We start from the raw sequence: 27083 nt of genomic DNA on the forward strand, positions 1-27083 counted from the left end.
AGTCAAGGAGACTGCACTTGATTTTTCGACAATAGTGTTGCGTTATTTAAATTTGAGTGCCTAGATTACTGTTGCGTAAATAATTGATCATTTTTTTTTTCAATGTTTCTTTCTTTTTTTTTTCTTTTTTTTTTTTCTTTTTTTTCATTGTAAATTAGTAACATTTCAAATATAATGAAGCACTCATCGCGGTTGATTTAAAAAATTTTTTATTTTATAAAAGAATATTAGTATAATTAGTGTTGCGAAGCAAAGTGAATATTCCACTCGCGGTTTTGTTGCTCGGGTTTATATCGAGTGGAAAATATTTTATTTTAGTAGTCCTTCTGACTACTAATTGTAGTACTATTGTTTTCTTTTTTCAGCATTCATTATCGTTGCATTTATTGCAAAAAATATCGCTATGGTATTTATATTTATATTTCTCATTGGTAAGAACTTAATCTTTTTTGAAATATCGAATTTAAATTTTTTTTACTAAATTTTTTGAGATCAATAATGGTAAATGTTCATTATAAAAGTTATTTTTTTTTATATTGTTTTAAATGATAATGTTTCGATTGTTTTTTTTTTCTTAGTATAATAATCTTTTAAATAATTTTATATAAGTTATAAGTTTGTTTCAGATATATTATCTCTCGGACAACACTTATATATTTCAAGAAAATGTTATAATTGGATCTATTATTGATCAATAAATAATTATAGGAGTATAATTGTATTAATTGTTTATGTTTAAATTTGTTTCAGGTACCATTGTCACGTATCGTTTATCCTATTTACTAATATTGTTTTACAATATATCTTTTATTTTCCTTTAAAAAATATCGTGAGTATGAAACTATTTTAGATGAAGGATATTCTTTAAGGTTCATATGAAATTATGTTTGCAATTAGAATATTTTTAAAGTCGATGAAGTTCATGAAATTTTTTTTTTAAATGGAAATCTTTCTAAACGTTTTAGAATGTAAGTAGATTTCTTGTAAAATTGTTGCTGTAGAAATGCTTAAAATAGAATATAAATTTGAAAATGCTTGCATGGTAGTAATAGTGGGAATAGTAATGTTAAAAATGGTAGTGATCGATAAATTAAGTAAACTTCTAAAAATCTCTGTGAAATACATTTTATTTTTATTTTTATTTATTTATTTATTTATTTATTTATTTTTGATTTTAAACTCATAATTATCGATATTTTATATATTTATTGTCTTTTATGTCATAAAAATATAAAATATTGATATATCTTAGAAATAATATGTTTGTGTTTCAAGTAGTGTTATGTACAATTAATTTAATTTTTATTTTCAAGTTTGGCTTGTCGATTTTCCGTAGAATTCCTTTTGCTTTTTGTTTTGCACAACGATCAAAGATTGAACGTTTTGCAAAGCTATATATATATATACATATATATATATTTTTATATATATATATATATATATATCATTTATATATATATATATATAAATGAATAAAAATTAAATAAGTTATTATATAAGCAAAAGAGTAGGAAGTAAATAAATATATAAATAAAAAAATAAGTAGTTGAGTAAATAAAACCCATATATCATAAGTAAATAAATAAACGAGTATATATTAAATAAATGCATAATAAATAAATAAATTAATAGATAAAGGAATAAAGAAATAACATCGCAGGAACGAATGCTGTTTTAATTTTAAAAAATGTATCATTTTTTATTATAATAAATTATTCGGATCACTAATAAATATTAAATGTAAAAAAATTGAATAAAAATTTATAAATATTAATCATTATATTTGAGAAATTAGTTTCGATATTATATTTTCGTTAAACTTGTGTCGTCGCGTCCTATAAATACGAGGCGAAATACGAGAGAGCGATCATTTCTAAACGAACTTTCGTGGCAATAACATCGATGTTATAACACTTTAACTAAATTTAACAGAATTTTCAATCATTTATTTATAATATTTAATTATTCTAAATTATATTAAATACATTTATAATAATAAGGTAATTTTATATGTTATTTATTCATTTCAGTTTTTAATTATCATTTTCTTGCTTGCATTTTTATTTATTTATTAATTTTTTAAAATTTATTTTGTTTATTTTTTTTACTTTTTTATTTTTAACTATGAATTTTATTTAAGTTTTAATTTTTTTATTTACTTTTAATTTAACTTTTGAGTTATTTTAATTTATTTTGCTTCAATTTTTAATTTTTTATTTGTTTTAATTAAATAATTTTTAATTTTTGTTATCTATTAAGTTAATATATATATTTATATATATCGTATACTTTTTAATTAATGTATATTTACATATACTTTTTATATGCATATATACTTTCTGTAATATAAATTTTATTGTTATTTTGTATTTTGTTTTTTCAGGTGGGTCTCGATGCGTAGTCACCTCCTCGTGGGTGAGGCCCGGTAATTGGCATCGCTTTCCAAATTTTTGAATTTTTTAAATTTTTTAAAAATTTATATGTATTTTTTAATTTTTTCTATTTAAAATAATATCTTACAAATATTTCATCATAGATAGTTTTTGGGAAGCGATGGCAAGCTAAGAACTACGCACACCTGCAGTTCAGTTTAAAACATGATTTCCATTAATTTACTTTTTTACTTTTTATTTTAATGTTTATTTTACTTTTAATTTGTTTTGCTTTAATTTTAAATTTTTAATTTGTCTTAATCAAAATTATTATTTTTAATTTTTATTATTTATTAAATTAATGTGTGGTTATATATATATATATGTATATGTATATATATATGTGTGTGGGTGTGTGTGTATATATATATATGTATGTATTATCCATATAACCATGTGTATATTATATTTTTATTTTTTTATTTATTCGTATTATTTGTTCGTTTATTTAATTTAATTGAGTTATTTAATTATTAATTTTTTTTTGTTTAATTATTTATTACTTATTACATATTTATCTTTTTATTTCTTTATTTATTTATAGGTTTATCTATTTATTCATTTTTTTATCAGTTAATTTTTTAATTAATACTGTTTAATATTAGTAAGAAAAACAGAAAGTGTAAAATTAAGAAATCAGTTCCGATTGCAATACGATAAATTAAATTAATATGGTATTGACAAAACTTAGAAATAATTTGAGGATAGAAATAGAATAAAAATGTGGATATCAGCGCCATCTTCAGAGTGCCGCAAACGAACCTTTTACAGATAAAGATAATTAATAAGAGAAAGATAGAGATAAAATAAGAATTGATTGTCAGTGCCATCTGTTGAAGATAAAAGATTTTTCCAAAGGTAAGGTAGAGTGTGAATTGAGAGCTATCGACATCTCTTGAGCATTTTTTGGAACATGAATCTTTAGAATAGAAACGTTTTCCACAATGATGGCGCTGAAAGTCACTTTTATTCATATTATTCTATCTCTGTCTTTTTCTTATTATTTGCTCTCCTTCTCTATCTTTATTTTACAAAATTCATATATTTAGAAACGGCGCGTTAATTTTATTAATATTATTTTTTTTTTGTTTAATTTATTAATTAAAAATTTTAATATAGTCTATTTGATTGTATTTTTATGTTATATACATACTTCTTATATTTATAAAGGATATAAAGGATATAAAGATAAAAAATAAGATATTATTACAAATATAATAGTACGTACAAATTCTATCATTCTTGTTACTTTTTTTGTTTGTTTTTCTCTCTGAAATAAGACGAGAATATTTTTGATATTCACTCTATAGGTATTTAATAATTAAATATTAGTTTAATGGAATTTAAATAAGTTTATACGTTTTCCATGTATATTATTTTATGGTTTATTGTTTTTTCATCATTGATTTCAAGTCATTTACATATCTCGCAAAGGTGATAATTGTTAGGCAAATATTCTACTTCCTTTTGGGAGTCCGCACCGTTATCTCCTTGTGATATGATTTGATAATTGATTTTTATGGGTTATTCTTCGAAAAATTATTAATTTATGTTATGTTTGAAAATTTTCCAGTAATTTTTTTATTACTCAATGTCAAGTTTCCTTTGGTCATTTAGAATGGATTGCAAGTTGTAGCTATTAACATTTGTTATTGCTTGTGCTAGTATTTCAATTCAATTATTACTTTATTTTAATATAATTGTAATTTTATTTTTGTGTTGTTTTTTTAGTGAAACTTAAAAATTTAATTATTAATTAAATTTAATAGAAAAATGATGATAATAGTATGTGTTAAAATTGGAAATACTATTTTTGGAAGAATTATTCTATTAATGGCAAAGGATATTACAGACAATGATATGTAATGTTAAATACTTTTATTACACATATGCTGTAATCACTATTATATTTATAATGTATTTATAATATTTAGATAATATCTTACTCCTCTATACAAAAATAATTACAATAATAATCGTTATTGGCATAGGCAAAATCGTTATTTATTGAAATTTATTGAGCACAATTATTTTTTCCCTTATTTTACACAAGTAAACCTATATTAAAAGTCATTTAAAATTATAAGATTTTAATTATCTTTTATACATACACACGTTTATAGGTGTGTATGTTTATATATCATATATATTTATATTTAAATTCATTCTGTAACCTACAACGCATACTAACAATATATCAAAGTCTTTCATTAATTTCACTGGTAATATGAATCTTTGACAAAATACTGAATATTTCTCCTCTTCTTCTCCTTTTTTTTTTCTTCTTTTCACCACTTTTCTGTCATTTTTTTTTATTTCTTGGTTTCTTATACATATCTTCACACTATTGCGTTCATTCTTTATCTCTATCTCGCATACATGAACAGTTTGATAGCATTAAAGAATATCCGAAAGTGTAATTTTTTTTTCGTATGCTTACTCAAAAACCCTGATCAATTCGTGATTATTAAGAAAATTTCGTGAACAGTTCATTCGTCGTCAGTTAAGAGAGTCGAATTGTTCGATTTTATATATTCGATTCGAACGAATATCGACTTAACTGTAGTTTGTACCGCGATAGCAACATTTTCATTATTTTACATTATTATTCACACACTATTTCGGTAAGTTATGCAGATTTAACTCTGCATAACAGATTTATAACTGCATAACATTTCTAAACATATATATCTGATCTTCAATATTTCTCTGGCCAGTTTTTCGATTTATATAAAAACGGTATAAAATTCGTGTTGTGAATCGAGCTTAATAGATAATTCAGAATTGATCGGAATGGAAGAAATTGTTTAATTGGATGTTAAAGACGTAAATAGTAGATATGAAGTGTCGTTGACTAAAGTAATGGTATGTTAGAATGCTACATTATCGATAGTCGTTTGCGAGTTCCGAAAAATATTATAATTCGACTTTTTAGATTGAACAACTATTTTTTTTTTTTTTTTCAAATTCGATTCAGTAAAAGAAATGGGATCTAGACATAAATAATGGAATGCTTTGTCTATATCCTTTATAACAATTATTTTATATATACGAATATTTGCATCACAATAAGATATAATTTAAAAGAAAATTTAATAATCCGTCAATTGTTTACAAATGATTCGATTTTATAAAGAAATAAAATGAAAAGCATAAAATATTAAAAGTGAAACAAGCTAACGTCACGCATATAATATCTAGGTATATAACAATCTCGAAATATTTCGACATGCAACGTTTTCAATTGACGTTGCAATTATATGGCACGTATTACGTAATATAAAGTTTGCACATTTTGCTCATTTCTTTCTTTTTTTTTTTTTTTTTCTATTCTCAGTCTTCTAAACACCTTAAAAAATCCTTAAAAAAAATGAAATGTTAACATCCGAGAAATCTATTCTCGTTAAACTTGTTGTTTCTTCATTTCAAATGTGCAATCTTCTGTCGGTAACTCATCTATAACGTAGGGTGATCATATCTTTTGTTTCAAATATATTTTTTTTATAAAATTATATCATTATATGATGTATAATAAATACGAAGTAGATAAATATATAATTAAAAATATAGATATTGAAAATATTTTCTTTGAAATTAATACGAAATTAAATAGATAATTTATAGTATATATAGAAAAATATTATTATGAAAATAATACAAAACTAAGAATATTATAAGTTTTGAACTTAATATTAATACATTGATATATTAATGTTAAAAATCTAGCTAATAACTAATAGCTAATAATGATATTATTAATTTATGCTCGAAAATCTTATTAAAAATTGGTACTTTGGTTTTGTGATAGAGTTTCGATTATATATATATATTATAAAATTTATAACGATTTTAAAGGAAGTGAGAAGACAATTTCAATATATTATTTCATTTCAACATATTTTCATCTTACTTTTTTCGCGATTTTTCTTATTTAATGTAACGATACGATCACCTTACTATATAACATTTTCTAGGTTAAATGATTTAGATTAAACAAAAATTATGCAAATAGTGAGTAACTATTCCATTTAAGAAAAAAGAATCATTTCTTTCCATCAGGGACGGTTAAAGCTTCAAAAATGAGCAACGATCGAACATATAGAACGAATCTAATATAATCAACAAACGTGTATATTATCACTTCCAAAATTTTAAAATTTCTGTTTTTCTTTTTCTCTTTAAATTCTATTCATGATTAGATAACATCGTTATAATAACATCGCATTTATCTAAATCTGTACACGAAATTTTTCGCGTCATTTATGTTTAACAATAAATAATTAAGCTGCGGAAAAACACCTCGAGACGTTTTAACTTTCGACGCAGGCTCAATATATGTATAAATAAATATCATTTCATTAATTCTAACGCATTTCTACAAATTATACTTTGTAGATGTAATACTGAACGAAAAAACAATTAGGTATTCGCCGTTTTGATTGTACTTCGTGGTATCGCAAATGTGTTCCACTTACCAATTAAGTCGAAGTGTACAATGAGAACACATTTTTGTATCGTTACAATTTTTTGCAATTTCTTCTTTCAATCGTTTTTTTCATTTTGTTTTCTTTCCCTTCTTTTACGGACGGTTGAAAAGGATCAAGGAAATTAATACTTTTCAATTATTAGAACCATTACTGTCGATTACCGCGCCATCGGTTGTTTTATCCGCGAAACAAAAAATTCGTTTCTATTCGAGATATCGTAATTTTCGATATCTCGACAAGAAGTTCGAGACATCGCGATTCGAGATCATTCCCGTATTTCAATAATAACTCTATCACAAATCATTCGGAAAGCATATATAATATATTCGTATTATACTTCGCGCAAACATTTGTGGGTGGGTGTGTATGTGCGTGTGTGTTTTTATATTACTTTCATCGTTCATTATTTATTGAGAACCTTCTGTAACATATGTACGAGAAAGTTTAACGATAACATATCATACACGTCGCGTCGTTCCGCGTAAATGATCTACGAGAAACATCGTAGTCTTCTTTTTCTTTTCGTTTTTTTTCTTGTTCTATTAAATGAATTTAACTTTTTTTTGTAATTAACGGTGCGTGGAAAAACGTTTATAAGAGTAGAACGTTGCTTCGAATATAATCGAAAGTTTTAGAATCATGTCGTTGGTGCATTTGAGACTGGTGGCGTGTCGGTACGCCATATTGAGCTACCAGATTGGCTGATGGTAGTAATCTGTAAATAAAGGTATTCATAATAAAATATATTCTTTTTATATAATATTAATAAAATTTATTTCATTTAATTAAATTACCATTGAATTATATTAATTAAAATTATAAGAAAAGATTATTAAATAGATTTAAAATGACACAACCGATATTTTTTATACTTCATTAGTACTCTTCTTCTCCAAATATATATAAATATAAATTATATATTATATGAATTGATTAGCCAAAGGGAATTTTTTTTCAAAGAATCAATGTGTAACTTTGATATTTCATTATAATGATTCTTTAACTTTTTATCATTAATAAAATATTATTTTATTGGAATTTTAAAAATTTTGAATAAATAACTAGGGATAAATAGAGTTATTATAGATCATTGCATCGGATATCTCATTCTCAAAAACAAATGGTATGACAGATCTATTAATTGTCACCTTATTGTCATGTCCGATTAATGGAGTTTCTGCCGTGGTTTCGTCATTGTTACGACTCATGTATGGATGTGGAGGTGGCACATAAATCGGCTTAGAATGACTGGCGACTTGCGCGTAAATCGTCGGTTCCTGGATAGGTTGCCTACGCGTCAGAGTCGACATAGGCAGCAGTTGAGGTCGTTGAATATTGGATACCTGTACTGGCTGATAACAATTAGGAGGTATTCGTCGGTTACCCCGAAGCGACAGTTCGGCGTACGTTAATTCTGATCCCTGCAAAATCATTATTGATTATGCAAATTATCATTTATTGACTTAATATAATGGGAGATACGGGTTTTCTCGTTTTTTATTTCTTTTTCCCTCATATTTTGATTCATGTATTCATCGAATAGAGTAAAATATATTTTATTACATCTAAAATCATTTTCCTAAAATATGAATTTAGGGTTTTGTTGGAATTTCTAGAGATTTCTAATTCAAATTATTAAGCTTCTTGATTTAATATATTTCTTTTTTTCATTTCATATGTGTTATATGCTTGTAGTGGGAAATAAAGGGTTTTTATAGATTTTCGTACTCACATTGCTTGTATTGGTAAAAGTACTTGCATCCGATCGTGGCTGATGTAATACATAACGTGGTGAAGTACTCTTGCACAATTCAGAGTAAGAATTCTCTGTGAAAATATGGAATTTAAGAAATTAATTAGTAAGGCTAATAGTTCATTGTTGTTGTTGAAGTGATTGATTATATATTTCATTGTTCAATTTTTTAGTGATATTCGTATAAAATGTTTACACATTCGTGTCGTTGAAGTAATATAAATTTTTTTAGTGGAATAAATTTCATTAATAGTAAAACCCTCTCCCAATTTTACGTACACCATCGACTTAACATCGAATGCTTATTAAATTACTCACCGTTAGCATGAGGAATTATATCTGGATCCTTCTCGAAACTCTCAATGCTGTCGGAATTGAGAGGCAGGGTCGACGATTTATCACGTGGAGAGGAGCTGCCGGTACCGGACGCGGCCAGGTTTGCCATGCCACCGTCGTCGTGAGAGTCCTTGTCCTCCTGAGACCTTGCTCGAAGCCGTAATTTCACCGCCAAGGTTATCACGAAGCCCACTAGTAGAACACCTGCCGTCGATCCGACCACCATGCCGAACAGTGGTCCGGACAGCGACAGTATCTTTGGCGTGAGAGCTGAAAATCATGTTAAGTACCATGAGTATTTTTCTCTTTTCCCTTTTTTGCTTAGGACTGTTCGAGAGGCGATAGGATTTCTTTTCGGGATTATTCTTATAAGAATAATAATAAGAAACGATTTATCGCGATTACAATCGTTGAAAAGAAAATTGAAACGATTTTCGTCGTGGATACGATTTTTGGATTTTCAGGATTTTTATAAAAGTAGTTATAAAATTATAGGGAAGGCCTTGATCGGACAAGTAAAATAAGATAATCGTGAGTAGACAAATAGAAGTTGTGGTTAATCGAGTGGAATAGGGTCAGTTATTGGTCAGACAGTAGAGGCGCAGTTGAAGCGCGTTTGAAGAATGAAAGTAATTGAAATCATATATCTGTAAAGTAATTGTAAATTATGTAATTTTTGATAAAATTTATTATGAATATTTTTTTTTATTTGAATAGTAGTTAGTTTTTTTCTTCGATTTTGATTTAATTATTATAAAATTTCTTTTATTCTTATTTTAATATAATATTCTGCTTGCAAGTTTTTGGTTTTTTTAAGATTCAGTTCAAGAATTAAAATATCAGAATGTCATTATTTTATAATATTGTTCTAACATAATTTTTTGGTTCTTTCGAAAAGTATAGTTAATATTAAAATGTTAGAAATTAGTAAGATTGTTATGTTTTTACAAAAAAATATATTTCTTAAAAAACTTCTTTATGATAAAAGAAACGGTGTTAAATAGTCAAGTTTTTATGAAATGAACGACATAAGGAATTTAAATAACTCTCGGGCACGATCATGATTCATTTGCTTGCATAATTTCAAGCTACAATTTGATTTACGTTCCCCCTTCATATTCCAGATAATAATGGATTAATATCTCGGTAATAAACGAGCACTGGGCTGATTAAGCATGGTCCAATGCGTTTCGTATTTAACCATCGACAATTATGTAAATGAAATTTCATCATAGAGTTGACCGTTTTTGATCACGACAATATTAATGAACGAACTTGTTTTCAGGTTAAAATAAGAAAAAGCTTTGTTTATCAAAAAATTCTTTCTTTTAATTTGAAAAAAAAGATTCATAAAATGATGTTTCAAAAATTTCTTTTTAAAATTCATTTAAATATTAAATCGAATTGCAATAAAAAGAAGCTGTGCATCATCTATGCATGTTTCACACTACGATATCGTAGCAAGATTCACCATTCACATGCAAGGTTTCTACATAATAGATAAACATAGATCTACGATCACAAGCCAAAGCGCGCCATTTATTGCAAGCAGAAAAATATTTCGTCATCATTATGTTTCTTTATTCTTCTCATTGTTAGTTACAGTGTGCTTTAAATTTTTTCATTGTTTCATAAATTATTGTTCTCACTTTGTTTCAAAGAATGGCACATTTTATAAGATTTGCAAAAGATTCTGTAGATACAATCACTTGATATCAATCACTTAATATCATAATAGAAAAATTAAAATAAGAGAGAATATATTATAAATATTTTTTTTTATTCATAGAAATTTTTTGGAATTTCTTTATTAATTCTTATAAAATGATCTAACAATATTATATAAAATAGGAAAAAGAAAAAGAACAAATATTAGAAACAATTTTCCAATATATTTAATATCAATTATATCAAGTTTTTATTTTTAAAATTTCGAATTATCTGGATATTGTATAACAACAAGAACAGAACCTTGAAATCTCTCTCTGTTATCTCTTCAGAGAAAAAAGCACACTCTCAAAGTGCCCCATAGAGAAATTTCTCTGTTCCTCGTGTGGAAATCGTTTTCCCTCGAACAACAACAACAATTTTCGAGACAATAGGATGAAAGGACGAAAATGGACCATTCAATGTACCTCGACGAATGAATGAATGAAACGTGTCAAATAAATGATGACATTCTAAAAGCGTGGACAGATTTTCAACGAGATGCACCGCAGAAAGACACGGATATCATAGAACGAAAAAAGAAGGGATAGAGATCATGAAATAGTCGTAAAAGGTGGTTCGTAAAAATGTACGTTCCCGTGAGCGATCGTAAAGGCAATCCTTTCAATCCTTCAATTCTTTTCTGCTGTTGCCATTTTTTGAAATTTTTAAAACGATAAGTCGATTACTATCGTGTGGAATATATTTTCTTCCTTTCTTTTGTTTCTTTTTTCCGTCTTTTGTTTCTTTTTTCCGTCTTTTGTTTCAAAAAAAGATCATTTTTTCCCGCTCTGTTGAAGATAATTTAAATAAGAAAATGATACATAAATATCATAAGAGTAGTACTTACAAAAATAAAATAAGATTAATAGGATTAATAGGTTACTCCTATAGATTAATCCTTTTGATAAAAAATACAACAGTTTCTACATCTTTTATATTCTTTTCATTTAAATATAAAATTCATAGATTGACGCATACTTATGATACATTTATTTTATCTTAATGTTTTTTCTTATTTTTTTGTTTACTTATTATCATAAAGTTATCGTAATAATTGTCAGTTAGGATTAGATTGGTTTTAAATATTTTTTTTTCTATCCTCTATATAGAAAGATAATGACAGTAATCGCGTATTGGAAACGTTAATTTCGTTTCGATGCCAAATGTCTCGCGTGGATTAACCGAACCGGCTAATTTAGGATTAATCGATTATATCTACATGCCGGTGTAACACTGCCACATCCATTCGTGTTTGTGTCTGTGTCATGCAGTTCTCACAGTTGATCGAATTGATCTATGTAAGTGGTTGCCCGACCGCCAATTATCCGATTTAGTTTATTCCACAACGTATTAATGTTGGAAATAGATCGAAAAAGATTGACAAAATAATATTCTCTTTTTCCCAGCTTTTCTTTTGAAAAATTAACAAAATTTTAATTTTGATAGTATTTCATTGTTATGTTGGAGGAATATTAAAATTAGCTTACTATTGTTTCAAATTAATTCAAATTTAAAATCTTTTGAATTGAACTGTATGATTTTGAAATTAGGAAAATTCTAAATAGGAAAAACATCATATTAGAATGATGTTAGATCAAAAATAGATCAAATCTTCAATATGATGAGAATTGTACAGATCTAAGACATTTTTTCTTTCTTTTATTTATATAAGTCCATATCTGAATATTATATATATTTATATTTCTATTACAATATTATTTGCAATTTAGATAGAATTATTTTTCGAAATTACGATGAAGATTTCGTCAGATTTCAATAATTTTCAGATTTTTCTCAATGAAACACGATTTATCCAGATATGGATGTCGTGTTTGCAGAGATAGTGAATTATCGTTACGCCGAAAATGAATCTGGAATTCAGATGCACTGTCCAGAACTATGCTTGGTATTCAAGTTCGAGATTAATCAAAATCCACTTAAATTCACAAACTTCTCTAAACGAGTAGCCCTCTCGTTCTGCTCCTGTGATTCTAAGTTGATATTAAACGTAGGAGGCGGTCGTCGTTCGAATTCAAGAATAGGGAATTTACACTCTCTGCTATTCCCAAGATGTTAAACTAGTTAATTCGAGGACAATTTTATACTACTTCGGTTCCCATTCCGTTGGGAATATTTTTAATTCGAGATAACTTGATAAGTGTATTGTTACGAGGACATGTATTAAAATATTTTTATTATTTACAGATTAAAAACGGACAACTATAAATTGGCAACAAAAAATCGTTTTTTATCATTACAATACTTTCATAATTTCACGATAGATAGGAAAGTTATTTGATATTAAATCAAAGTAGTAATTTCATGGTGAGTCTTTTAATTTTCTTCAAAACCGGATATATTTTATTATAAAATTCTCAATTTTTTCCAGAAAAATTTTCCTTCCTTGAACTAAATCTATCGACTTCTCCATCCTCTTCGTTCCTTTTCCTCGAGATCTTATGGTACAGAGGATCGTGTTCAGCCGCAGACCAATTTCGGTTGAACGCCCTCCGGATGGTTCGCACGTACACGCGGTTGCCTTGGCGGTGTCCCTTGGAACCGGGAGTTCCCCGACTTCTCTTCTCTGTGTACGTACCAACCGTTTACAGGATGTATACGTGGGGATCTTTCGCCACGAATTCGCGGAGAGAACGTCCATTTGCATATTCGCGGCCGCGCGTTAGCCCGTGGTTAGTTGAAAGACGTTTTGTGATCACGTTCCGCGGACCGTTTATGATTCACTTTAACACGGCTACGCGATCGTTTAATAACCGATGACACGCGACGTGGATGCTCGTCTATTAATTTAATTATGATCACGATGTCGAAACTTTCGTTGATAATGTTTAATCGATAATAAGTGAGGAAGAATTATGTAGAAGATTATGATCGAAATGATTGATGAGATGATTCTTTTTCTTTGTAGAATTTGTTTTAATTTTGGAAAATGAAAAAGAATGATAGTTTTGAGATGTTGATATTGCAAGAATAAGAAGAGAAATCATACACACGAATACTTAATTTCTTTTTTTAAGTAACTTTTTAATCAAATTTAAATCAAAATTCATTTTCTACATTTTAAAATAATACGATATAAATTGACTGTCTATCGCTAAATTATTCTCAGATAGTATTCCCATCGCGATCAGATGGACATGATTATATGATCTAACCGGTTTAACGATAAAATGGAAGGCTATCCATCGATCAGATCGAGATTAGTTTTAAATCATTATACATCATCAATTCTCAGTCAGAATTGATTGAAAGCGCAGGCCTGATGATTTCGATAAGTTGTACATGATGTTGATTCCGTGTTTACGCCGAGTTTCGGTTTCTGGTTAATATTGGCGTAGGTGAACGTTAATTTTGGATCAGATTTTCAGTCGGATTTACCAGGATGATCCAATGATTTAATGATTAAAACGGCAGCTCGGCCGATCTCCGCATGATCCTAGATTAAGTCTGGATTATGTTAGGTAATCGTGAATTCTGGATTAGCTATCGGGCAACGTTTGACAGCATAATTTGATACTGTGATGCTCCTCTACTGGCCTGATTCAATGCCGAAAGCTAATTCAACTGACAGCGGATACGTTCACTGTGAATTTCCGTTTGTGTTAAGTAACTTAAGCGGCGTTCTATTATGTAATTCTTCTATAGCAGCTTTGAAATTGTGTTTGAATAGAATCGAATGGAAACTGTACATGAGTTGAGGTGATAATAATTCATGGATTAGATTTTAACATGGATCAAACAATAATAAGAGGAATGCGATATTATTGAAAAATGGAAATAAAGTAATTGTAAAGCCTATTCGAAATGTGTTTATATATTTCTATATTATTATTATTCTATATAAATTTATTCTATATAATTTATTCTATATATTATTTCTATATAATTATTATTATTTAGTATTATATTAATTAGTATATATTTCTATATAAATAAATAAATAAATTTCCATATAAAATATAGAATCTATAAGGGGAGAAAAAGAGAATATCGATTAATTGTCATGTTAAAAAAGAAAAGACGAATTCAATAATTTAAATTAGGAAATAATAGAATTTCGATAGCAAATCAAATATCTTAGAGTGATAGAAGTTTGGAATTAATTAGGAATTGTTCTTCGACGCGAAGATCTCTGTCAGACATCGAAACAGGATCGATAGGATGAGCTGGATATATATCGATGACGAGCAATACTCAAACCAGAAGGCTAACTAGTTCGAACGCAATTCTGATCGGATTTCAATTTGCAAGCATTTCAGATGGGATGGCCGGTAACTCCAACATTTAGTTCGGTGGTTGAGTACCACTGAATCAGATTTGACGCTTCTGATAGAATCTTTCCCTATCGAGAGTCAACTAGTTCAGAATATCAAATGAGCGTAGAGATTCTTAATAGTTCTAAAAAAAGAAAAGCATAACGAGATGATCTATTAAAATTTATTTTCAAGATCGTGAAAACTAATCTTCCGTGATTAAATAAATATTGCATGAAAAATTTAGGATGGTTTAAGGATGATCCACGACTTCAATCGCTTTACAATATTTACAAAATTTCTACGAAAATGATCTTGATGAATCTTAATCCGCAATTTCATCAAAAAAGCAAAACAGGATGTTGCTAAATATATGGGATACTTTTAGAGGATCATTCTAGAAAAAAAAAACATATGAAATAATTTTTCTTAAATTCTTAGATCCCAAGATACTTTGATATTTTTAAACTTTTTTAGCACAACTTCACTATATATTTATATTCTAGAGGATCGATCCTCTAAAAACGTTTTACATTTCTACGAACATCCCAACAAAAGAAAAAAATATCCTGTATAACAAAATCAAAGAAAAAAAAAACAAAAGAAAGGAAATAAAAATATTCCCCTACAGAAAAGGGAAGGTTGTGACAGTTGTGACAAAAGGATCGTGATCTGGACACACAACGTTCCCAACAGACTTTATTAAAGTCCGCGGATGGCGCACGCTGACTCGAAATCGAACACTAGCTCTGGCCCCTACCTGGGTATGCTTGATGCTCCTTTATCTTACCCTCCTGAACATAGTGCGGGCTGTGAAGAACCGTTGCGTCGCTCATCGCGTGCTCCGTCATGATCCTCAGCGAGAGAACCAGGCCCGAATAACTCCTCTCCGCGGGCAGATTGGTGATCTCGAGCATGCTAGGCGTCATGCTAGTCGCGGAGGCCAAAAGACGCCTGGTGTCCGCGTCGAAGACCTGGAGGACATAGGTGGCAGTCCGAGGGTCGATGAACTCGCTCTCGGCGCAGCTCACTCTCACCGTTGTCCGACTCTCTTCCCTGATCGTACAATTCTCCGGGGGAGGGGGTTGCGCCAGCTTCTCACCTGTTACCATACCGGGCACACCATCCTCAGCTTCCTTCCTCTACAGCTACCTCCACGCTCGAGTTTGGTTTTTACGGGAAGTATATTTTGATTTTATGAAGAAGGTTAGGATTTCTCCCGTTCGAGGGTGAAGGAAGGGTTGTCTAGTAGAATTTTTTCTTAGGGAAGGGGAGGGAGGGAGGTTAAGCGGGGAGAGTTCAAAGAGAGAGATTGGGTTAAGTTTTTTTCGAGGGTGTTGTGTCGCGAAAGGATTTTTTTCTTTCTTTCTTTCTTTCTTTCTTTCGAGTTTCCTTCGAAGGACGACGACGATTTCGAAGTCCTGCGTTTCTATCGTTTCCGTATTCCGTTTGCGTCGCGTTGATGATGAGCTCAACGCTGGCAAACGTTTTTTCCTTTTTTCTTTGTCGAGCGATTCTCTCTTCTTAACATTTCAGAGGAGGAAAGGATTTTGCGAAAGGGATTTTTCGTAGCTTCGACGATTGTTTGAGAGTTAGTTTGCAATTCGGAATGTATAATTTTTGTGGGTAATTGTGATATAATTTGACAAAATTTTGAAGAGGGTACCTCAATAATCAAATTTATCGATGTTTAATCAGTCTCTATATTCTGTTTTACAAACTAAATGGTAAAAAAAAGTGTCGTCATTTCAACGATGTTTGCCAAACTTCCATCAAACAAACGTTCGTTATATCAAAAAACAAACCCTTCTCTCTAAAAAAAAAAAAAAAATCAAACGCGTTCGATGGAAAATAAAAATAAAGAACAATCTTTGAAAAGATAAAAACTTGGAATAGATATTACAAATAAATCGCGAAAGGATATACCAGATTTTTAAGCAACAACCATCCCTCGAATGTTCTCTCTCTCTCCCTTTTTTTTCTTTTTCGAACAAATTCGATCGAGTTTCCACCCGAAAAATCCGTACCAACCCTCCGGTCCCACGTTTCTCATTCGTTGCGCGAACGTGTTTTAATATAAACGTCAAAGTGTAATCGATATCCGCCATAAGGGAGGACAGGCCAGGTATCGATATCGAGTCGTTCGAGCCACTCGTTTGCACGTCGCGTAACAAGCGTCTGACTTTCATTTCGAGGCTAAAGTAAGTTCGTGTCGGAATTACGGTCCAGCTGACCATTTTATCGAGCGAAATATTCGACAGAAGAAGCGTTTACACGCGTGAACGAGAGCACACGGAACTTCTAGACAAAATTATTATTATTATTCTCTCTCTCTCTCTCTCTCTCTCTCTCCCTTTCTTCCTCTCTTTTTCTCTCTCTCTCTCTCTCTCTCTCTCTCTCTCTCCCCCTCTCTTTTTCTCTCTCCCTTTCTTTCTCTCTTTTTCTCTCTCCCTTTCTTCCTCTCTTCTCTCTCTCCCTTTCTTTCTCTCTTTCTCTCTCTCCCTTTCTTCCTCTCTTTTTCTCTCTCCCTTTCTTTCTCTCTTTCCTCTCCCCTGTCCTCTTTCTGTTTCCTTTCTCCTAGAGGTACGAGTTAGGCAGTAGGGGTGCGAGTCAATAAACCGGCGGACGAGAATCGAGCGACGCTGGTCAACGATATCGACTACTTCGATAAACCGGAAATTCGTTTAATACGTTCCTACTACTTGTAATTATTGGAATTGAAATTTTGATTAGATAGGCCTGAAATATCGTTCGATATATTGGTTATTTCAATGAGATTATTAATGGATGGAATTTTCCAATGTTTTGAGACGAGTAATATTTTTTTTTCCTTTAATAAATTGAGATTAAAATTCTTCTCTTATAAATGAATAATATGACAATTATAAATGGAATAAAATAGATATATTTATTTTTAGGCGTGAATCAAGGAAAGAATTTTTAGAAATTTTATTTTTTTATTTAATATTTTTACATTTAATATGAAAGTTTTTGAAAGATATTTTTAATAGTAAAAGAGATAAATATTGCATATAAATATTGTTATAAAATTTAAAAATTTTATTGCAATTTTAGGTAATCAGATTTTTTTTATATATTTAACATTTGTAAATCAGCATTTTTTTTTTAAAGATATAAGTGTCATCTTTTATTTAGTGTGATAATTAAAGTATAACAATCGTTGCTGAAAAATATGTAGATAAGAAAATTTTAATTTATAAAGTTTGTGCAAATTTAAATTGTCCAATAATTTTCCAAGAATTTTGTTCGTATTTTAAAAATTTCGTGGAAACTGTTTTCTGGATTGTAATCTCATTTTTAATTACGAATGATTTATCGTACACATGATGGATATATGAAAAAGAAAACGAAGAGAATAATTAAATACCTACATTGATTAAAATGAATTCATAACATATCACAATTGAGATCTTTCAATTATCGTTAATGAAATTCATACGCGAATAAATTAACTGTCTCACCGTAATAATGGTTTTAACATGAAAAAGTTTTCAATTGAAAAAAGAATTCGCGAGAATATTCAAGTTAAAATATGTCAAAAACGTCGAGATTACGATTAACGTCCGTTAAATCCCTGTATCGAGGTGTCTTCCATCAATGTGATTAGCAAACATTTGCATTTTAAAACGAGAATATCGATAGAATGTAACATTATCGGTAAAAAAAACTCGGCAACTAAATATAGAAATAAAGGAATAAAAAGGATAAAAAGGAAATATAGAAATAAAGGAATAAAGTTTGTTTTATCGAATTGCATAAAGAGTAGGAAGATATATCATTGACTCGTACTACTTGACACTCTGCCGGTACATTTATTGACACATACCATTGTGAAAAATCCAACCAACTCGTTCGAGAACAAACAATATTATCCAGTTTACAACTTTTTCTTTTTAATAATCGAAATATTTTTAGATAAAATATTTTGAGAAAATATTCGAGAAATCTTCGTATTTTCTCATCAAAGAAATGGAGCATACAATTATTATTCGAGAATTTATTATATGGGAAATTTTTGATCCAAATTAAGCAAAATACAAAATTTTTGATATTAATAGACATCACAGAGTTAAATTCTCTCGAAAGAAATTAAATAAAATCGATTATTTACTAAAAATTATCATTTATAACGAATAATAATTTTAGAAATTGAAGTTTTTTTTTTAGATCCCTTTAAAAAATTCAATGTACGAAAAGTTAGTTTATACGAGCCATTTGAAACTATTTATCTCACCGAAATGAAAAATCAACATAATAATCCAATACAAACGAATACAACGAAACAGCAGAATCTATCTCTATTAAAATGGGGCAGAATCTCTTTTAATCAACCGCAATTTCGAGAAAAAAAAATTTTACCTCACAATCGTTGGACGTTCATAAAAGATAGGGATACAATTAGAACGCGAGCCAACAGTCAGGGACGATATACACCAATTTCCAGTTAGCCAACGGACAGAATAGGCCGAGTCCACGACGAGAGAGGAGAACGGCCATCGCCCACCCCCGCAACCCCAATTAGCCACGCATTATTAACGCATACTGTACACAGGCCACGTTTACGGCCAGCCTGGCCCCGCGTTCCACGGTTAATTGTTAGCAATTAGCAGGAAGAATGAGCTAGCAATCTGACAGAGTCGTAATCCGGGACAAAATTATTTTCCTGGCCTACAAGAGAAATTCCTTTTCCGGTACACGCCTTCTCTTCTGACCCCATGGAGAAGCAAAGTAGTAGCGAGAGTAGTAATTTGTCAGACTAGTGTCCCCTCTTCCCCCTCTCAACCTTTCTATTCTGATTCTCGTTAATTTCCCTGGTAATTCGTCTGCTCCGTTCGCCATTGTGATGTCGCTTTAAGTATATACGACGTCTGGTTAAGCGCGGAAATATTTTATTCAATTTTCTTTCTCCGTGGAAAATTGTTTTTTAATTCGATCATTCTTTTTCAACTTGTTATTTTGATCGATTTGATCGATTCAGGACGTGTGTTATATTTGGTGAATTAAATATTTTGAGATTAAATTTTGTTGTCGATTATATAAATCAATATTTTTTTAATAAAACATTTCTTCCTTTAAGTATTTTGCATTCGATAGACAAAAACAAATGACGAGTCAATTAGAATTAGAATTTTCTGATAAAATTGAAATTGTTTATTCTATTATTAACGACTGCAGGATATATCGATATAAGGAAATTAGATATTTCAGATATTCGAGTGAAACAAATGTTCTTGTCAATCACAGAACCATAATAATCGTTACGCAACGAATGTTGTTCGATTCCCATCTATATGACTGTACTTTCAGAGAATCGAATTCGATTCAGTCTAATTAAATTCGTAAACGAACGCCATAAAATTAATTACAATAATCGAGCCATTAATTATATTCATCACCGTCAATTAATTATCCCAATAAATCAATTATGGCGATCAATTTCTATTCTTATCGTTAATTCGATGCTAGCAGACAATATCCAATGAGAGAAAAGTAAGAAAAAGAAAAAAAAATTAAATCGAGAAAAGATTTATAATTTTCATCGTTGTTACTATCGCGTTAGATACATTTCTCGATTCTATACGACCATACTTGAAGAGACGTGGATCACGGAGCGCAGGGGACGATAATCGAGTTCGACAGGGACCGGAAGTCCGTAGATTTAGCTCGACTGGTGGTGATCGAGGATCGAAACTATCGGTGTCAAGCGCTTAATCGCGCGTCTACGATACAGAGTGGCCGAGTAAACGCTGCAGCATGGCGGTGTCGCGACGGGAACTGTCATTTTTTCCCTTGTAAAACGACAGTTCAATCACGGTAATGGAACTATCTTCATCGCGGGCACTTAGGGAAAAGTATGGTTTACAACGCGATACAGCACCATTTTCCACAGTGATATATTGTGAGAACCTTATATCCGCGAGGGATGAGTTCCAAATCCATTCCTTGGATACTTGAAACCGTGGATATATAGTAGATACTTGATATTATGAAGAATGAGAGCTTAAAATAATATATGACAATTACAATGGCGAAAATACAATAGGGACTTCTTTTTCGTAAATAATTATTCTATCGCATTTGATATAAAATTTAAGTGATAGTTGTTGAATGTTTAATGTCTTTTTAAGATATTGCTTTTAATCTTTTTTTATTTGTCGTAAAATATGATAGTGATATGTAGGATTTATTTAATGAGATGAGACGAGAGATGGGTGTTAGAATATAGTGTAACAGTTGTGAGGATATCTATTTCGTGAGCTGAAACGAGATAAATAATGTAGGTGTAATGACATAATGTAATATGTGAATATAAGCTTTCTGTTTTACATTGAACGATGAGCTGAAATAAGATGAACGATTACTGTTTATATTTTTCTAACTTAAATATTATTTCATTTATATCTATTTGTTCAGTGATAGATATCAATCAAAAAGATGACGTTAATGAAACGTGAACAGAAAAATAAGATCTGCTTGAGATTGATCGAGAAATTAATAACTTTAAAAAGTATGTATGGTGTGTTAATCTATTAAAAATTTTAAATCAAACATAGCTTCGAAAACGAATAATGATATATGCAAAAGGAAAAATTCAAAAACCAGTAATCTCCAATTTCACAAACATGTAAACACGATACTTAAGTTTCGATATATTCGAATTTCCTATTAGATCAACATTTCTCTTTTCCCCCACGCGAAAACTTAACAATCGCGGGAAAAAATCGACGCGAGATCTCTTCCTCGATTAACCCTCAAAATTATTTCCCAACGTGATCGTTGCCCTGATTCAAAAAGTAACCATCCCAGGATATCCCAGTTATATAAACTCGGTTCACGGAAAACTCGTCGACACGTGTGTTGCAGCGTTCGCTCGTTTCTTGCCCGTTGGATCGTAAGTAAACGGATCTCTAAACCGAGGTCTGTCAAAGGTCTGAGCGAAGTGGTGTACATGTAGCTTGAGAACAGGATCGATGAGATTGGCGGTGTGGTGTGATCAATGTTGAGAACAGGAAGAATGAGAGTGAATACCACGCGAGGTGTGACACAGAAGAAAGAGGGTGAACGAGTACAGAATGGGAAGAAGAAATACAGATAATCGCGTGAGCTCTACGATGCAAGGCCCGTGCAGCGTAGCAGACAGTGCTCGTAATAGTGCGCCAACGATCAATCCGAAGTTCAGATCGACTCGAGATGTGAGATAAGAAGTAGGCTGCTCGTTTATTCTTCGATATTCGTTATTGAATTGAAATTCGTGATCTGAAAACTCACCTGTTCGCCTTTCGGGCAGATTCAGAGTGGTTGCACGGAAGTGGACGCTCTCGCTTCGACCTTTGCTGTTGCTCGCGTATATGTAGACGTCGTAGGTGGTCCCCGGCTCGAGATTTCCGACCGAGAACGATGGCACTTTGCTCGTTTGATTGTAAACCGTGGTGCTCGGTTTCGAGGATGTGCTGCCTGTTCCTGAATCACGGTCCACCTGTATCGTGAACTTCTGCGGCAGACCACCGTCGAACCCCTCGATGCACTCCACGTACAGCGAGTCTATTGTCTGGTTCAAAAGAGAGCAATTGCGCGGTGTGTCCGGGTGACCTGCGAAGTCGAATAATGTAAGTATGGTCGATTCGAAAGTTTCGACAGCTTACGTTGACCGGAAGCGTATTGTATGTTTTGGAGATCATTTTGTGGAGTTTTGGGCCAGATGAAAGAGGGAATTTTTGGTGAGAGAATTGTTATGAATGGTGGAAGACATTTAATGAAACTGGGAATAGCAGAATAATAACGATGAGTATAATATAGTAAGGGATGGAAATTCAAGATGTCTATCCTTCTGGTAAATCATGGAACTTTAATTATATTTAATATTGATCAATAATATTTTTGATATTGCGTACAGTGATGTTTCATTAATTAATTCGAGATGTTCCAATAATCATCATGAAATTTAATATTATATATTCTTACTTCTATTCAGTGAATTTGACAGATAGATCTTAATAAGTCATATATGATTTTGATTAGAGAATCAACATTACTGTGCAAATCGAATCACAATATTGAAAAGTTATATCGATCACTCGAGTTATAAAACAATTTAGGGTTCACAAACATAATTTTATCTTCTAAATCATATCCACGATTTAAATTATGTATCACGTTTTCTCCCCAATACTTGTTTACGCCGACTTTCCATTTCTCTGCTCGAAAAAGAAACGTAATAAAGCTATCTCTATTCTTCAATAGCGTTACTTCGAGTAACCCTGGAAATGTAGCTCCCCATAGCTGACCCGTGATTGCGTCGGGCGAAGAGATGAAGCGACTCGAAGTTGGGCAAACTATCACGACAAACGTCTGTCCTCTCCAGACGAGAACGGAATACTGAAAGGATGGGTACCCTACCCTTCGAACGTCTACCGTTCACGTACGAACCGATGTGGAACTTGCTGTCTCGCAAACGATAGTGTTTCTACGCTCTCTTTAATCAACAGATACAAGTTTAGTTTAGATTTTCGTTTCGGAATAGTAGCGAATCCCCAAAAGTGAACGATTCCATTTTATGCAATGCCCTGTTTAATAGCGCTTTTTATTGCTTCGTTCGCGCGGTTTAGTGCCTTCCACTGGTACTAAAATGCGTTCATCACGTAGTGACGCGTTTCGTCCACGATGTCGTATCTCTGGATACTCGTTCTCCATACGCCATACTATTAGTTGGAGAATTTTCGTGGGTGTTTTCAACATGAAATGTCGTTCGAAGAATTGTCGAGAATTCGTGTTATTTTTATGAGAAATATTCAGTGAAATTTAGTAGTTCGGAATAATTAGTTTCTCTTGGATACTATTTTGTTTGGAAACGAACGAAATCCTGAAAATTATTCCGTTTTTGATAAATAATACGCTGCAATTTCGTTTTATTTTTATTCAACGCGTGAAATTTTTTTCAATAAAATTAATACGTGTGTGCGTATGCACATGCGAGTTAACATAAAATATTTAAAAAGTTTTTATTTCTTCTCGATAATTACAAATTTCACTTTTTAATATTCGTTTCAATATTTATATATATATAGGATGGACAAGTACATATTTATATATTTCTTTCAGGAAATTAAATAGATTACTGAATAAAAATAAAACATGAAAGCATCGATTTAAAAAACTGTTCGATCTAGCTTCAAAGATTTACCATTTACCAATAAAAGCAAACAATCCTCGAAATTGAATTTATCTAAATACGATACGATTTCAAACAAGAATATCCAGTTCTGTAATTCGTTCGGACACAGAATACTAACATGAGTTTTTTCAATCGATAAGAGATCGCAAAAATAAAAAAACGTGGATCATCGTAAAGAAAACGGACATTCGGCTACGGAGGCGTCCGTCGTTGTTTCTAATCTGCATAATGAGGAAACTTTTTAAATCTAATTTACGTCTATCAACCATCCCATGGGAGACACTTTTCCCCGGATTACTCGAGAACGACCAACCCTCGCTACTTCTCACTCCTCCTCCCTCTCCTCTCCACCCTTGTAAATCCTGGCGATTTATATTTACACTAAAATCTTAATTTCCTCGGTTTCCACGGATTGTTACATAATTAAAAACGAAGTTTTTCCATAAAGCTATAGTGTCTCGTGACTTCGAGCCAGTTTGCAAGTATCTTCTTAGGGGATGGACAATTTTCAACGGTCTCTCGCGCATTGCTCTTAAGATAATGCGAATTTTCCTCGGATTAAAGGATTATCCGAAGAAGCACAAGGATACTTTGAAATACCCGGAATATCCTCGTTAAAAATGAATGTTTTAATGTCGAGCAAAAAATCATTCCTGTTGCTCGATTCTTTCCAATTGTTTTAACACGAATAATTCTTTGAAATCGAGACTGATTCTTTTTTTCTTTTGCTTCGATGCCAGACAGCATTCTCTCGGAGAAAAGGAAAGTGGAATAGCGTATCGAGGATTTGATTTTGAATGATTTCGTTCCAAATGATTATTGCATTTGACGCTAGATTTTACGTATTTTATTTAACTTGTGAATATTATTAAAGAGAAGCATAGAAAAATAATTCATTTTTACTTTGTCACAGATGAATAATTAAATTTACAGATTTTTCTTATCGAAAAGAAAAAACAAAGTTTTATATATGCGTGTATGATGGAACAATAGAAATTTAAATGTGTCGATATAAAAGACACTTACCAGCTGGGACAATATGATAGACACAGGGTTCAAGTTGCGTTCCCTGTTCATTTGTACCCCAACAAAGCAGAGTACCATAGTCTAACTCGGTCATTGGTGTGTAAGAGGCCGTGGAACGTGTTCGCTCGCTGATGACTTGTGCTTGAGGTATGTCGATCGTCTCCATTGTGTTATTGAACTTCCACATAAACGTCACTTCCGCTGGATTTGCCTCGAGCTCGCACGGTATCTTCGCGGTTTCCTGTCGCGCCACACCGAATACCTTCACCTGACCGTGATGACAAATTGGGGCGACTGGAAAAAAATAAAAATCATGCTATTACATGGGGGCCTAAGCAATATTGTATCGTGAGATTTTAATTTTGCAACTCGAGGATGAAATATATTTTTTTCCGCAAGTTATTGTTTAGATAAACAGGGATACATTCAAATTTTAGTTCTTCTTGTTAATTTTGTTGTATTGGAAGAAGAAAGGAGAGGAAAATGTGTGAAAGAGGAAATGTAATACTGACGAATTATTAATGTTTCTGTTTCAGGAGGATCAATGATCCGCATCGATGACTTTCCTCGTCTCGAAATTTCCTTGGAACTTAGCGTTAGGCTCTTTGAACGGTGGAAGGCAAGTTGATCCATGCTTTTGATCCACGAGTTTGAAGATGAGTGATCGAGTACTATCTTCTTCGCTCTCTATCTCTCTCTTCTCTGATATTCGACAAAGGTAACACGATTATCGAACATTATCCATGATTAAGCATTAATGATACAATCGATGTACGTCATTTCCAAATCCTTGTCAACCGCAAGGTAGTAGCAGCAGAAGCATTAGATTTCATGGCAATAACATGTACGTATATATCTATTTATATTAAATATTCGTGGTATATGGTCGAAAAGGTATTTATTTTCAAATGCAATCTTTATTCATGAAATGAAACGTTAAGTTTTAATAATTAACTTTTTCTTTTCTTCATTTTAACTAGGCGAATATCGAACAGAATTTCTTAAGTGATCTAATCGATGAAAAGTCAGCCTCTTTGTTCATACCATTCTTCTAATTCTATCTCTCTTTTAGCTTGATGTACGATGTCTATACGTTCTTTTTTTTTTTTTCTTTCCTTTTTCGTTTCTAAGTACAAAGTATTATTGAATTTCAGTCGAAAGAGACTTCCGTCTCGAAGTTGAGGTCACATGGGATCTTTTGTCAAATTATCCATGGTATCTTCTCTCAGTGGACATCGTTGTAGCTGAATGTCAATTATGGAAACTGTTCGAACGATCGATCTTCGAGGATTTGTTAGACGAAGGAGATAATTTCAGAAAAGATGATTTTTAGTTGCTTTTTGTTTATGAATTATTGTTGATTCTAATTATATTTTAGTTATATAGTAAAATTTATACGCCATTAGAATACAGAGAGAGAGAATTGATGAATCATCAAATTGATTTCATTTTGCATTTTTACAATCATTATCTATTTGATTTTGATATATTATGGAATCGAACTATCAAGGAAGTTAAATAGTTTCATCTTGTATCTTGCGCATGAAAGATATCTTCGAAAGAAAAACTTTTTAGTATCTATGGAATTCTAATAAAGCTTTTGAAATATTAAATGATTAAGTTAGAACGTTTATCCTTTTTGATCGAAAGAAAATATTTTTTTTACAAATATTTCCATTCGTGCGTATCAGAACATTTTTTAAATCATTTTTTAACTCTTTCTTTTATAATTCTGTACATCTATCTTTCTCTTGTCTATCTTTCGTATCGTCGTAATCATTATTCAGAAAAATTCTCCCAAGAAAATTTCAAAACTTCTGAACTAGGAAGAGAATTATAAAGCAATCGCACGACAAAACTTGGTCCATCCTTTAG

At 31.0% G+C, this 27083-nt stretch overlaps 2 protein-coding genes across 13 annotated transcripts in view; one reads left to right on the forward strand and one right to left on the reverse strand.

The window, feature by feature from the left end:
• Nucleotides 1–786, forward strand: part of LOC108003943 (kinesin-related protein 4-like) — a 50017-nt gene extending 49231 nt beyond the window's left edge. The window contains exon 9 of the mRNA XM_062075579.1: nt 751–786. Coding sequence (XP_061931563.1) covers nt 751–786 — 36 coding nt within the window. The remainder of the gene's footprint in view (nt 1–750) is intronic.
• Nucleotides 787–4295: 3509 nt separating this feature from the next.
• Nucleotides 4296–27083, reverse strand: part of LOC107996518 (nephrin) — a 419478-nt gene continuing 396690 nt past the window's right edge. For 7 of the 12 annotated variants that reach the window (XM_062074576.1, XM_062074571.1, XM_062074575.1 and 4 more), the window contains 7 exons: nt 25209–25502; nt 22280–22600; nt 15750–16091; nt 8991–9278; nt 8652–8746; nt 8068–8340; nt 4296–7634 (listed from right to left, as the gene is read on the reverse strand). In XM_062074576.1, the coding sequence (XP_061930560.1) occupies nt 7557–7634; nt 8068–8340; nt 8652–8746; nt 8991–9278; nt 15750–16091; nt 22280–22600; nt 25209–25502 (1691 nt within the window). In that variant the 3' untranslated portion in view covers nt 4296–7556. The remainder of the gene's footprint in view (nt 7635–8067; nt 8341–8651; nt 8747–8990; nt 9279–15749; nt 16092–22279; nt 22601–25208; nt 25503–27083) is intronic. The other 5 variants (XM_062074581.1, XM_062074582.1, XM_062074584.1 and 2 more) reach the window with 2 other exon arrangements.

The sequence above is a fragment of the Apis cerana genome, linkage group LG5 (genome assembly GCF_029169275.1).
Source record: "Apis cerana isolate GH-2021 linkage group LG5, AcerK_1.0, whole genome shotgun sequence".
NCBI lineage: Eukaryota > Metazoa > Arthropoda > Insecta > Hymenoptera > Apidae > Apis > Apis cerana.